General features: G+C 37.5%; 1 protein-coding gene across 3 annotated transcripts in view; it reads right to left on the bottom strand.

The window, feature by feature from the left end:
• LOC149820743 (phytyl ester synthase 1, chloroplastic-like) overlaps positions 1–14,624 on the bottom strand; it is a 51,642-nt gene that overhangs the window by 23,341 nt on the left and 13,677 nt on the right. For all 3 annotated transcript variants that reach the window (XM_089982421.1, XM_089982422.1, XM_089982420.1), the window contains exon 8: positions 13,152–13,260. In XM_089982421.1, coding sequence (XP_089838547.1) covers positions 13,152–13,260 — 109 coding nt within the window. The remainder of the gene's footprint in view (positions 1–13,151; positions 13,261–14,624) is intronic.

Genomic DNA, 14,624 nt, shown 5'->3' with positions numbered 1-14,624 from the left:
CTTTTCTTTGAAGAAAGAAAGACTCCATCATCAAACAGGAGCAGTGTGCTCAGTGTATGCACAGTGTGAAAGAAGAAGAAGAGGGTGACGTTTAAGAATCGGAGGGCATTTGGACTTGTGGAATCATCGTTCTCTCCAAGCGAGAGCACGAACCCGTTGAGCAAAGCAAGCATCAAAGATCCTTATTTTTGCTTCCGCAATAACGATAAAAGGTATGTATTGTTATCCTACATTGGTATCAAAGCAAAGTTTTTTTTTATGTTGTTTTTGCTTGCGGTTATATCCCATTGTTGATTCATGGCCGGAACAAAAGAGGTTCATGGTGGACGCATGCTATGGGGGCTTGTCTACATCCCTAGTGCCGAGGGCAACCCGATGGGCCAAGCCTACTCGGCTTGCCATGGGACAGGTTAGGGCTAACGTTTTTAGGCCAGGGCGTGGGCTGGGCATGAGCCAGCCTGGCATGATGGGTCTGACCTGCAGCCAGAAGGGCTGCTAAAACTCAGGCCCGGTTTTGGGCCAAATGTTGCGGCACAGGCCGCAGGTCATGACTTCGCCTTGCGGCACAGGCCGCAGGCCTGCCCAGGACCTGTGGCGGCAATGGCCGTAATTTTTTTGCTCCCAGTTTGCGGCATAGGCCACAGGCTCAGTCCGGTCTGACCCGGCCCTGCGGCACAGACCGCAGGCTCTTATGCTTCTAGCCTTGCGGCATAGGCCATAGGCTTTCTCATCCGGCCTGACCCGGTTCTGCGGCTCGAGCCGTAGGCTTGTTTGCTCCTGGCTCTGCGGCATAGGCCGCCGGCCTTGCGGCACAGGCCGCAGGCCGAGTTCTTGGAACTGCAATGCGGGCTGAAAAAAAAAATTGAACCCTGGAAGGGCCAGGGTCCATGTGGGTCGAGGCATTTTAGCTAATGGTTAGAGCCACGGATGAGCCGGGCATTCATGAATCCGTTTTATTATATATTTTATTCATGAATGTGTATGAATATTATATAATCATATTGATTATACGATGAATTTTTTTAAGTATTTTGGAAGTACTTATTCCATAAGTTGATATCTGATTCAAACAGTCATAATACAGTTTAGGTAAATATAATCATCTTAGGGAAAGTGGGAGATGATTGTGAACGTAGTAATCTTTCGATTCCACGCCCTGTGAAAATTTATATGTTATCTAATCGTGTGATTATGACTGCATATAGATGTGTTAATGATTAGATCATAACATGCTTGAATAACATTTTTGCGCATTGCTTTACTCTTATTTTTATAAGGACATGGTTGCACCAAGTAAATCAATAATGGACTTGGCACGAATTGAAAAACTGAATGGTGATAACTATGATATATGGCATAGAAAAATTCAGTTTACACTGGAGGACGTTGAGGCCTTAGAGGCTCTCAACCATACTATGGATTGACCTGAAATTGGTAATGGGGCACAATATCGTAGGGACATGGAGACCTATGAGAAATGGAAGCGCATGAATACTGTTGCGCGTGTCACCATGCTATGTTCTATACAGGATGACATAATGTACCAATTTGAGCATTATAAGACTGCTCAACAGATGTGGATGACCCTTAAAGATAAGTTTGAGGGAACATCAGCCACAAAGCTAAGGAGGCTGACCATCAAGTTCGATTCATACAAAAAGTCCCCTCAGCACACTATAAGCTAGCATCTCAAGGAGATGGCAAACATGATTAGAGAGCTCAATAGTGTAGGGCATATCCTTACAGATGAACAACAGGTCCAGGTTGTGATTCGATCTCTGCCACATAGTTGGGAGCATATGAAAATTAATATGACTCATAACGAAAGTATTAAGACTTTCGATGATATTGCCCGTCATGTAGAGCTGAAAAATGATCGCCTTGAGGCGACTCAATCATCTAGCATGAGGGCATATATGGTAGAAAGCTCTAAAAGGCCAAATTCTTTTAAAAAGAAATTTTATGGATCAAGGAGGTTCAAGAAGGGTGACAAGAAGGGACAAGACAAAGAGAAAGAAAAGAAGCCTTATCAGCGCTCTGGCAAGCGTGGAAGCAAGAAAAATAAGGCAAATGTGAAATGTTCTAAGTGTGGCAATTTGGGTCACTATGCTCGTGAATGTCATGAGCAGGAGAAGGTACATTTTCTTATGACTCCTATTTTATGTGCAAATGTTTATAGTTGTGCACTAATTATTGACTCTAATTCTATGTGGATTGTAGACTCAGGAACCACTGACCATGTGACCAAAGACCGCACAAACTTCGTCGAATATAGGAAGATGTCATCTGGTTCGAAGTGGTTGTTCCTGGGAAACAACACTAGAGCAGAAGTCAAAGGGATCGAGACTTGCAAATTGGATTTGTGAGGAGGACGATCTTTATTATTATATGATATTCTGCATGTTTCATAGATTCGACGAAATTTGATTTCAGTTTCTGCTTTGTCTATGTTAAATTATAAACTTGTGTTTAGGGATGTCAATGTTGACATCATTTGTGGACAAACTTTAGTTGCTTCTTGTTTCTTGATGAATGGTTTCTATGTGTTGGACACAGAACTTATAAGTTTGAATGTTAATGATGAATGTATTTCACTTGTTTCAACTGCTAATAATATGGATGTGGATGTATCTGTATGGCATGCTCGACTTGGACATATAGGGCAAAAGAGAATGGATAGGCTCGCATGAGAGGGTCTTTTGGAATCCATTGCGAAGATTGAAATGCCTATATGTGAGCATTGCCTTGCTGGAAAGGCAACTCGATTGCCTTTTGGAAAGGCAATTAGAGCAACCTATCCTCTTCAATTAATTCATTCATATATATGTGGGCCAATGAATGTGGCAACGAGGCATGGAGCTTCTTATTTCATCACTTTTATTGATGATTATACACGATTTAGCCATGTGTATTTAATTTCACATAAATCTGAAGCATTGGATTGCTTTAGATCCTTTATGAACATGGTGGAGAATCAACTTGATCGTAGGATCAAGGCCTTGAGAACAGATCGTGGACGTGAATATCTATCCGAACAATTCAAGGAATTGTGTGATGATAAAGGGATAGATAGACCATTAACTACTCCTCAAACTCCGCAACAAAATGGTGTTGCAGAAAGGAGGAATAGGACCCTCTTAGAGATGGTCAGGTCCATGATGGCGCAGACAAATTTACCTATTTCCTTTTGGGGTGATTGCTTGTTGACTACTGCTCATGTATTAAATCGTGTATCATCTAAATCTATTTCTTCAACTCCCTATGAATTGTGGAAAGGCAGAAAGCCAGATTTGGCTTATCTCAGACCCTGGGGGTCTGCTGCATATGTCCATAATCTTTCCCATCAATATGGAAAATTGGGTCCTAGGGGAAAGAAGTGTATCTTTATAAGATACTGTGAACATTCAAAAGGATATGTGTTCTTAGGAGAGAATATTGATGGGAGTGTTTCTGAAATAGATTCTAGAGATGCCACATTTATTGAAAGTGACTTTCTTAAAAGATGAGAGATAGAGCGTCACTTCGAGTTCTATGAATTGGATGATGAAGATCAATCTAAAGAGATTGATCATCATGTTTTAGAGACACAAGAGGATGTGTCTATACCACTATTGGATAGTGGGAGTAACACTCAAGTGGATATTGATTTTGATGAAGATCTGGCAACTCGAAAGAGTTTGAGGAAGAGAATTCCTCGTCGGAGATTCCAAATTGAAGGGGAAGCCTTTGTGGTTTTGCCCCAAGATGATGAGATACCTAAGAGTGTTAGAGATGCTCTATCTTGTTCTAAAAGGGATGAATGGCGCAAGGCAATGGAAGAGAAAATGAAATCCATGGCATTCAACGAGGTCTGGGATCTTGTTAATCTTCCAAAATGAAGAAAACCTATTGAGAGCAAATGGGTTCTCAATATTAAGAGGAATGCCGATGGATCAATCGAGCGATATAAAGCTCGTTTGGTTGCTAAAAGATATATACAGATGGCAAGGATAGACTATGATGAAACATTCTCACTTGTGGTTAAATTGACCTTTATTCGTCTTTTGTTAGTCATAGTGTCACATATGGATTTAGAATTACATCAGATGGACGTTAAGACTGCATTCCTTAATGGAAAACTGGATGAAGAAATATATATGGAACAACCCGAGGGGTTTGTTACTATTGGCTTTGAGCGCAAAGTGTGCAAGCTCAAACGATCCATTTATGGATTAAAGCGGTCATCCAGACAGTGGTATTTAAGGTTTCATGAGACCATCATGAGCAATGACTTTGCTATGATTGATAAGGACCACTGTGTTTATCTTAAGCGTCAAGGTCCAAAATTTGTGATTCTAACTCTATATGTGGATGATATTTTATTGGCTAGTAATCATTTGGAGTTTCTAAAAACCATTAAAGAATGATTGTCTATTCATTTTGAAATGAAAGACATGGGTGAAGCATACTTTATGTTGGGCATAGAGATTAAAAGAGATCGTTCAAGAAGATTTCTTTCTCTTTCATAAGAGTCATATATAAAGAAGGTCTTAGAACGATTTCATATGCAAGATTGTAAACCCATATATACTCCTGTTGCAAAAGAGAATGATTTAAGTCTTAAGATGTGTCCAAAAGAATCTAAAGAAATAGAAGCTATGTCCAAAGTCCCTTACTCCAGTGCAGTAGGCAACCTTATGTACCTTATGATGTGCACCCGACCTGACATATGTTATGCAGTAGGGTTGGTGAGTAGATATCAAGCTAATCAAGGACAAGCCCATTGAAAGGCTGTCAAGAGGATTATGAGATATCTTAAAGGCACATTGGATTCAGTTCTTTGTTACCATAGTGGTAACATGTGTGTGGTAGGCTATACTGACGCAGATTGGGGCGGAGACCCTGATGAGCGTAAGTCTACGTCTGTCTTTGTGTTCTTGATGAACAATGGTGCTATATCTTGGTGTAGTAAGAAGCAGACGTGTGTAGCCTTGTCCACAATGGAAGCTGAATTTGTTGCAGGCTCGTTCGCAGTGCAGGAATGTGTTTGGTTAAGAAGATTCATCAAACATTTGGGACTCTCTTCTGAAGCAAAACTGTCAGTGACTTTATTATGTGATAATCAAGCGGCAATTGCGTTTGCTAAGGATCTCAAGTTTCACAATAGAACCAAACATATTGATACGAGATGCAAGTATATGCGCGATATTGTATCTAAAGGCAAGGTTGCCTTGGCATATGTTAATACCCAAGATATGGTGGCAGATCCCTTTACTAAGCCAATCAATAGAGATTCTTATGTTAAACATGTAAAATCTATGGGTATTTGTAAGATTTGATATGCTAATGTTATTCATATTTCTTTTTATAATCATTGTATAGCATGTTACACATCTATATGAGTATGCTACCAGGTTTGAGATAAATCTTCTCACACAGATTTATCGCCTCAGACGCTGCTTGTGGACGGGCTGAGATGAGATGTAACAAAATCCAGGGTTGTTGAATTAAGAAGCATATCGGATTTTGGGGATATCATGTGATAATAACTCAAAAGAGTGGGAGTACAATGAGTTATGATATCCGCCATATATATGTATATGGGATACAACGCCCTAACTGGGTTAGGATGAGGTCTCGTGTATATTTAACTATATGGAGAGACCGACCTTTCTATCTAAATGTCAAGGGTAACCTGGTTGACCAGATCTGAGGACTTGGATAGACATTGCATGGGAATGTTCATCCTGAAGGACTCAAGTTAGTTTCTCGGGGAGGAACTGAACTAGTAAAGATCTGTACGGCAAAGAATTAATGGTGTATGTATACACTCACTAGAGTGAGAAATTCTTGCCGTAATACGTGAGTCATACCACGTATGTCGCACCATAACTTTAAGTCGACCACAAAAGGAAATGAAGAATGATCCATGCTTCTTTATTGTGTGAGTCCTTTATATATATATATATATATATATATATATATATATATATATATATATATATATATATATATATATATATATATTGGTGTCCTTATTGACTTTTGACCTTATTTTAAGGAGAAAGATGAGTGTTGCTACTTTAGCATGTTGCTTAAGGTCATGTATGATTCGGTCTAAAAGAACATGTCTGGAAAAGCAACTTATCTTGATTCAAAGAATAAGAGTTGGAAAGGAAGATCATTTGACATTTTTTTATTATGCACATGTTAAAAGCTAGCTTATTTTTCCACATCCTGGGGATGTTTGGGTTTATGATAAAACATGTGACATGATCGAAGGCCTTGTCTAGCATAGCTTAACACTATGATATGTGCAGAGGGATTCAGTATGCTAGAATGTGAAAAATGTATTTGATCTAGGACACAGTGAGCTTCTTACCTGGCTTGTGCAGGTATACTTTGTGTCATCTTATTATTTGCAGGTTTCAGGTTTAGGCTATTATGTTACACTAACCGGTACATAATATGCCTCCACTCCCTAAGCTCATGGGTCGCACGGTCCATTTGCCAGTATGGATACTCGATCTTATTCACCATATGAACACGTTTAGTGTTCCTTCTTCTGAGATCTCTTCCCATCATGTGCGAGTGGGAGAATGTTGGGTTGGGTACCGAGTCTGTGTTAAAATGTAAACTGTAATATATATATATATATATATATATATATATATATATATATTATTTAATATTATTATATTTTCTTTTATTATTTTCTTTTTTTAATTTTCTTTATTTTCTTTTTTAGCTTCTAGTTCAATAGAAACTAGATATTTGATCCAGTCAAGTTCTTGTTCGAACTTGACTGTGCAAATAGCTGTTGGACTGTAGTCCAACAGCTATAATAAATGCTGTTGGACTATAGTCCAACAGCTATAATAATAAATGTTGTTGGACTGTAGTCCAACAGCTATATTAAGAGACGTTGGAATCCAACGTCTCTTTTGGAGAGCTCAACTCTCTCTTCCACTTTTTTGTATATATAGGGGTGAACCCCTTCAATGTAAATAACCATGCTTCTTAAGCATTTTGTTCATGAATAAAGTATTATTTATTTTTCAAGTGTTCTTCCTTTTATACCCTTTCAAGGGTCATGCTTGTAGTGTCTCCAATAGACACTTGTTTGTGAGTTATTTGTGTATTTGTTGAAGACCACTATTTCATTACATGGTATCAGAGCTACGAAATCCTTAGATCTTGAAGTACTTCCGCCTCGATTTTCGTGCCACATTTATAAAAGGTGTTTCATCACCTTGTTCTTGGCTCAAGAAGATTTGTTTGAAGAAAGGCGAACTTGTGCTACAAAAAAATTTGGTTTTGTATCCTCTCTTATTCCTTTGTCTACTTTTTTTCTTTTCTTTTTATTTTTCTCTCTCTCTCCTCCTATTTATTCCTCTCTTACCCTTGTAAAAGATGGATGACAATGATAAGATCACCATCATTCCTATGAAGCTAAATGATACTAACTATGTAATGTGGGCTTCGATTATGAAGCACCACATTTGGGGAAAAGGTTTATGGGGTATAGTGGATGGTTCCGATTTGGAACCTAAAGTATCTCTAATCAAGAAAAAGGGTGATAAAGAGGTTCCTCTAACGAAAGAAGAGAAGAGTAAGGCGTTAGCCACTTATGAAAAGAAATGGAAAGAATGGAGGATAGGGCATGCAAAAATTATGTCATGGCTCATCAATAGCATAGACATTAAAAAATGCTCTAGTCTAGCTAAGTTTGAGCATGCCGATAAGGCTTGAGAATACCTCAAAAACATGTATTCCCTTAAAGATATTGCACATGTATGCAATTTACAAGATAAAGTTCGGACAATGACTCAAAAAGATAAAACTATTCGAGAATATTATAATGAGTTGTCCGAACTTTGGGAAGAGTTGGCTCTTCTTGAGCCCAAATGGCATTGTGCCGAAGACATCGAGCTTCGCCAAAAGCAACTCGATATGGAACATTTCTATCAATTTGTGAATGGTCTAAGGCCGGAGTTTGAATCCACCAAATCGGCTCTTTTACATCGTGGAAAAATTCCTTCTATTGTTGATACTATAGAATAGCTCACTATGGAGGAAAATAGACTTGGAAAAAGTACTCCAAAAGTTGATGATGACTCTGTTTTAGCTGTATCTAGACCGGGGAATCATACTCGTACTTACAAGCCGCCTCATTTTGGAAGGCAAAACAGCGACTTTAATAAAAGAAAAGTTATTTGTCATCATTGTCATGAACCGGGGCACTATAGGCCTCAATGTCCAAAGTTAAAAAGAAGAGAAGAAAAAAGAGTTGCATATGTTGAATCTAAGTCAAAAGATCAAGATGCACCTGTGTCTATGGCTCAACTGATGGAAATCCTTCAACCTCTTCTCAAAGGGGTATCCTCCTCAACCGAAGCCTCAACTAGAGCGGCAGTTGCATCTTTCTCCGGTCCAGGTAACTTTCCTTGGCTTTTAGATTCTGGGGCTTCTTTTCATATGACCCCAAATGTTAATAGTCTATCCGAATGTCTTAAAAATAACTCAAGTGTGCCAAAGGTTTTTACAGCCGATGGCACATCTCTTGAAAAAAAAGGAATAGGATGTTTTGAAAATCTTCAAAAATCCAAAAGATTTTTTATCCCAGAAGTTAGATATATCCCTAAACTTAATTTGAATCTCTTATCTGTCTCGCAAATATCTGATTATGGATGTAATATCTCCTTCTCTTCTCATGGTTGTTGGGTACAGGATCGCCAGTCATGGAAGCTGATTGGGGAAGGACTTTTTGGAATTACCCAAGAATGCATTTTGTTATAATATTCAGAAATTAGAATTGGATTTATGGCACAAAAGGCTTGGCCATCCTCATATGTCCAAAATTCAATATTTTCCAAGTTTGAAAAAATTTTGTAATTCTGAAAATTTTTCTTGTAAAGACTGCATTCTTGGCAAAATGAAAAGGTTACCATTTCTTAGTAGAACTTTTGTTTCCTCACAACCACTTGAGTTAATACATTCGGATGTTTGGGGCCTCGCACCAGTTATTTCCAAAGGTGGTTATACATATTATGTCATTTTTGTTGATGACTTTTCTAGACATACTTGGATTTATTTTCTTAAACATAAATCTGATGTTTTTGCTAACTTCCAAATATTTCATAAAATGGTTAAAAATAAGTTTCAAAATGATATTTCTGTTTTTCGCACTGATTCAGGGGGAGAATTTATGTCCAACGAATTCAAAGACTATCTCAATTCACATAGTATTACACATCAAAGATCATGTCCACACACTCCACAACAGAATGGCCTAGCCGAACGCAAACATCGGCACATTATGGAAACTACTAGGACATTGCTAATTGCAAATCAAGTTCCAAAAAGTTTTTGGGCTGAAGTGGTCCTAACTGCCACCTACCTCATTAATAGGATGCCATCTTCCTCATTAAAGAATACAACTCCAATAGAAAAGCTTGTTAATTTAACTCCAGATTATTCTAGATTAAGAGTCGTTGGATGAAAATGTTTTGTTTTCACCATCAGAAATGACAAACTCTCTCCTCGTGCAATCCCATGTGCCTTTTTAGGATATGCTGATAATCAAAAAGGCTGCAGGTGTTTTGATTTTCAAAATAACAAACTATATGTGTCAAAAAATGTATCTTTTTTGGAAAAAGAAAGCTTCTTTGAATTTGAAAAATCCAAGGATGTCACTGAATACTCGTTTTTAATTGATCCAACTTCAAAATCCAATGAATGTGATGTTGGATGTGACCTTGACAATGATCAAAGTCCTATTGTTGTTGAAAATGATGATAATGAAGAGCAAATCCATAGGGATGTTAGTCTACAATATTCAAGACGTAGAGAGCAAAATCTTTCATGTGCATTACAAAAATACTCTGAAGTCTCACCTAGAAGAACGTCTAGAATCTCTAAACCTCCAGAAAAAATTGTGTCTTATGAATCTTTTTCACCCACGTATAGGGCCGCCATTACATTAATACAATCATATGTTGAACCATCATCTTATTCTCAAGCAAAAAATCATATAGAATGGATAGAAGCCATGAAAATAGAATTGGATGCACTAGAAAAGGCCAATACTTGGACGATACAAGATATCCCTCTGGGTAAGAAACCTATAGGTTGTAGGTGGGTATACAAAGTCAAAACCAAAAGTGATGGGACCCTGGAAAGATATAAGGCCCGTTTAGTAGCAAAAGGATATGCCCAAGAGTATGGCATCGATTATGAAGAAACATTTGCTCCTGTGGCCCGTATGACCACTGTTAGAACTTTAATAGCCTTGGCCTCCATTAGAACATGGCCTATCTTTCAATTAGATGTCAAAAATGCTTTCCTGAATGGGAATCTCGTTGAAGAAATATACATGGAAGCCCCACCTGGTATTAGTATCCCTAGGGGTAAAGCTCTTCGTCTAAAAAAAGCTCTTATGGTCTTAAACAGGCTCCAAAAGCCTGGTATGACCGATTTAGTCATGTTATGCTTGATATTGGTTTTCAACCTTGTTTAACTGACACTGCTTTGTTTGTTAAGAAATCTGATGCAGGCATCATTATTCTTCTTCTTTATGTGGACGATATGATCATCACCGGAGGCGACAAACAGGGAGTTGCAAATATCAAATCTCTTCTTAAAACTCACTTTGAAATGACTGACTTAGGTTTATTAAGATATTTTTTAGGCATTGAAGTTGTTTATTCCCCTCAGGGGTATTTGATATCTCAATCTAAATTTGCTTTTGATATCGTTTCCAGGTCTGGAATTACAGATGATAAGAAAGTAGACACTCCAGAAGTTGTCAATGTTAAAATGAAAATTGATGATGGAGAACTTCTTGATGATCCTACTCCTTATAGACAGCTTGTTGGAGTTCTTTCTTATCTTTCCATTACTAGGCCAGATATAACTCATGCGGTTTATACAGTCAGTCGGTTTCAGCATGCTCCCACCTCCGTGCACATGGGAGCGATTTTGCGTATTATTAGATACTTAAAATCCTCTCTTTCACGAGGACTCTTCTTGTCTGCTTCATCTTCATTAAATTTAATTGCATATACTGATGCTGACTGGGGAGGTGATCCCAATAATAGACACTCAACTACTGGTTTTTGTGTGTTCCTAGGTGAAACCTTAATTTCGTGGAGGTGCAAGAAGCAGCAGAAAGTCTCTCTTTCTTCCACCGAAGCTGAATACAGAGCCATGACAACCACCACTATGGAGGTTGTTTGGCTTAGACGATTGCTAGCGGATATGGGAGCTAAAGCAACGCAAGCTTCAAAGATGTGTTGTGACAACAAAAGTGCGATCTACATTGCAAGCAACCGGACATTTCATGAGCGCACTAAACACATTGAGATGGACTGTCACTATGTCAGAGAGGAATACTTACATGGAACCATTGATCTGCCATATGTTACATCAGAATATCAATTAGCAAACTTCTTCACCAAGCCTCTCACTGCTCTCGGATTTCACTTCCTCTTAGACAAACTTTCGCTCATTGTACCGTAAGTTTGAGGGGGAGTGTTAAAATGTAAACTGTAATATATATATATATATATATATATATATATTATTTAATATTATTATATTTTTTTTATTATTTTCTTTTATTATTTTTCTTTATTTTCTTTTTTAGCTTCTAGTTCAATAGAAACTAGATATTTGATGACTGTGCAAATAGTTGTTGGACTGTAGTCCAACAGCTATAATAAATGTTGTTGGACTATAGTCCAACAGCTATAATAATAAATGTTGTTGGACTGTAGTCCAACAACTATATTAAGAGACGTTGGAATCCAACGTCTCTTTTGGAGAGCTCAAAATGAGCTCTCCTCTCTCTTTCACTTTTTTGTATATATAGGGGTGAACCCCTTCAATGTAAATAACCATGCTTCTTAAGCATTTTGTTCATGAATAAAGTATTATTTATTTTTCAAGTGTTCTTCCTTTTATACCCTTTCAAGGGTCATGCTTGTAGTGTCTCCAATAGACACTTGTTTGTGAGTTATTTGTGTATTTGTTGAAGACCACCATTTCATTACAGTCCACCCATGATAGGCGAGATCCGGACCCGTCCCACCATTTGAGGAGAGAGCGGTTTGGAAACCGCCCAGCTTCCCATTTTTTGAGGACTCCCTCTGATATGCGTACAGATAAGAGAGAAAAAAAGAGGTGAGTCCAAGATGATGCACAAAAAGGAAGAAAAAATGAGGAAATACACAGAACAGAAAATAGAAAGAACTGGACTGTGTAGTTCTTTTCTTTGAAGAAAGAAAGACTCCATCATCAAACAAAAGCAGTGTGCTCAGTGTATGCACAGTGTGAAAGAAGAAGAAGAGGGTGACGTTTAAGAATCGGAGGGCATTTGGACTTGTGGAATCATCGTTCTCTCCAAGTGAGAGCACGAACCCGTTGAGCAAAGCAAGCATCAAAGATCCGTATTTCCGCTTCCGCAATAATGATAAAAAGGTATGTATCGTTATCCTACAGATATAATGCACAATATTAAGAACATAGGTATAAAATAATTGGGATGTATCTTTTCTGGAAGTTGATGTTATGTTACAAGGTATTTCTCAATCATCTTTTTCTAGTGATTGAACATTTCCCGCTTATTTCAGTGTATTGTAGAAAAATGCAAGTTGTAAACTACTGATAGAAATGAGATGGTTGCATAAATAAAAAGATGTTCTTAACTTTCTTTTCCGAAAAGTGGATGAGAGAGAGAGAGATTCATCCTGTAAATCCCAATGGCAGTCAACAGATGGACAACCATGCATTTAGTACTGATTATGAACTTATAGTAGTCATCCACGATTTGTAATATTGTATGGACGATTCTAGCCGTGCAGTTCATAGATTGGCAATCTTGGGCAGCAGATGTAGGACTAACATATCCCCCTTCTTAGGTAGTTGTAAAATGTGAAGTTTTATAAATGTCAATTACATCTGTACATAAGCAACTGAATAGCAATCAATCACACAAGACAACTTGATGTCATGGTTTTCCCACACAGTGTGTCGATGATCATGAACAACTGGAAAAGAATACTGTGGTAATCAACATTGTTATGAATGGCTAATAAAGAAAGTCCATAGAAGTTTGATGCAATTAAAAATTGTAAGCAACCAACAAACATAACACTTGTCCCTCTCATTACCAATAAAAGTGTGTGGCCATTATCTTTGAAGTACCGAACTTTGCAATTTGGTATTGTATGCCAAAGTCGTTCTGCTTCATCTCGACTAGGTAGAAGATTATCCTTTCCACTGAAAAGAAAGAAGCAACATCATCAGGATTGATATAGAGATTTGAACGAAGACTGTAGTCCCGACAATAACTAATTAACTACATTTACTGAATGTTGGTTCCAAGATTCAAAGGTAGGACACCCTGAAAAGTTATCTCGAGGATATGAAACTATAATTTGTAGGCAGTATTGAATAGATGTAAAGCAAAATAAATAGAAGAAATTATTCACTTTTCACCTGTAATGGCTCAACCACAAAGTAAACATGAACAACCAAGCGCTACTATCAGAATTGACATTAAATTTGATGATCACAAAACAAAAACAGACAATTAAGATCACAAACTAAAGCAACATATATGTTGTATACATGATATATTAAACTTAATTACATTTTTTTTATGTGTGGCTTGTAGTGTATGATGCAATTTCACTAGAATTACATTGCATATTAATCTAAGACTTCATAGTCACAACACTGGAAGCAGTTTGAAACTTCAAATTTGATGTTCCAAACTACCTAGTCAATCAAGTGAACAAGCTAATTTACTAAGTGTTACATCAAAATTCAATTTTCCTAACAAATTTAAGCCATTTCCTATGTTTGCATACATTGTGTGGTTGTAGCTTCGCATGTGAAAGGCAATTGTTGATCAGAAACGACTGACAGATTATATATGTACTCTACAATCATTTCAAAGTTTCAAGCAAATGTGTAATACAAATGTGTAGTTCCCTAATTTTTTGTTCATCTGTTTTCATGGTTTCATTTTCTTCTGCATTGCAGTTCCAGGCAATCCCTAGTTCAAACATATAAGTTGCAGATTTTTTAAAATTTCCTTCATACTTTTCATCCCTTTCTCTGATGAATCATAAAAACAATTTTGATTGGTTGTCTTACGGTTCTAAAATGTGAGTGATCCAATGGTCAAAATCACAAACACCAGCAATGATGAAAAACAAATAATATATGCAGGGGAAAATCACGCAATTTCTCTACATTCTAGTGCATATAGAATGGTACTCAAGCCCCCCGGCCCACCTCAACTTAAAAAACCATACAGCATAAGGAAAAAGAAAGAAATACTAGAAAGTGAAGACCATATAAACCACAGACAAATCAAGCTTGACCTGATATCCCACGTGGATCACATGCATGACCTATCTCTATTCATTTACAGGTACAATAACTGAGAATCCAAGAAAAGGAGTTTACAGATAAGCCCCAACCAAGAAAGGACTTCAACTACAAATGAATTTCCTATTCCAAATATGCTACCATATCAACGCCCTAAAAGACTATTTGAGTGTCACATAAGATTCCTAAATATAAACTACTGATCCACTGTTTGTGCACTAATTCCAACCAGGTGACATAATATA

Source organism: Nuphar pumila, chromosome 12 (genome assembly GCF_984573655.1).
Source record: "Nuphar pumila chromosome 12, dmNupPumi1.hap1.1, whole genome shotgun sequence".
Taxonomy (NCBI): Eukaryota; Viridiplantae; Streptophyta; class Magnoliopsida; order Nymphaeales; family Nymphaeaceae; genus Nuphar; species Nuphar pumila.
Note: the sequence above shows the minus strand (reverse complement) of the source record. Positions and strands in the feature narration are given on the sequence as shown.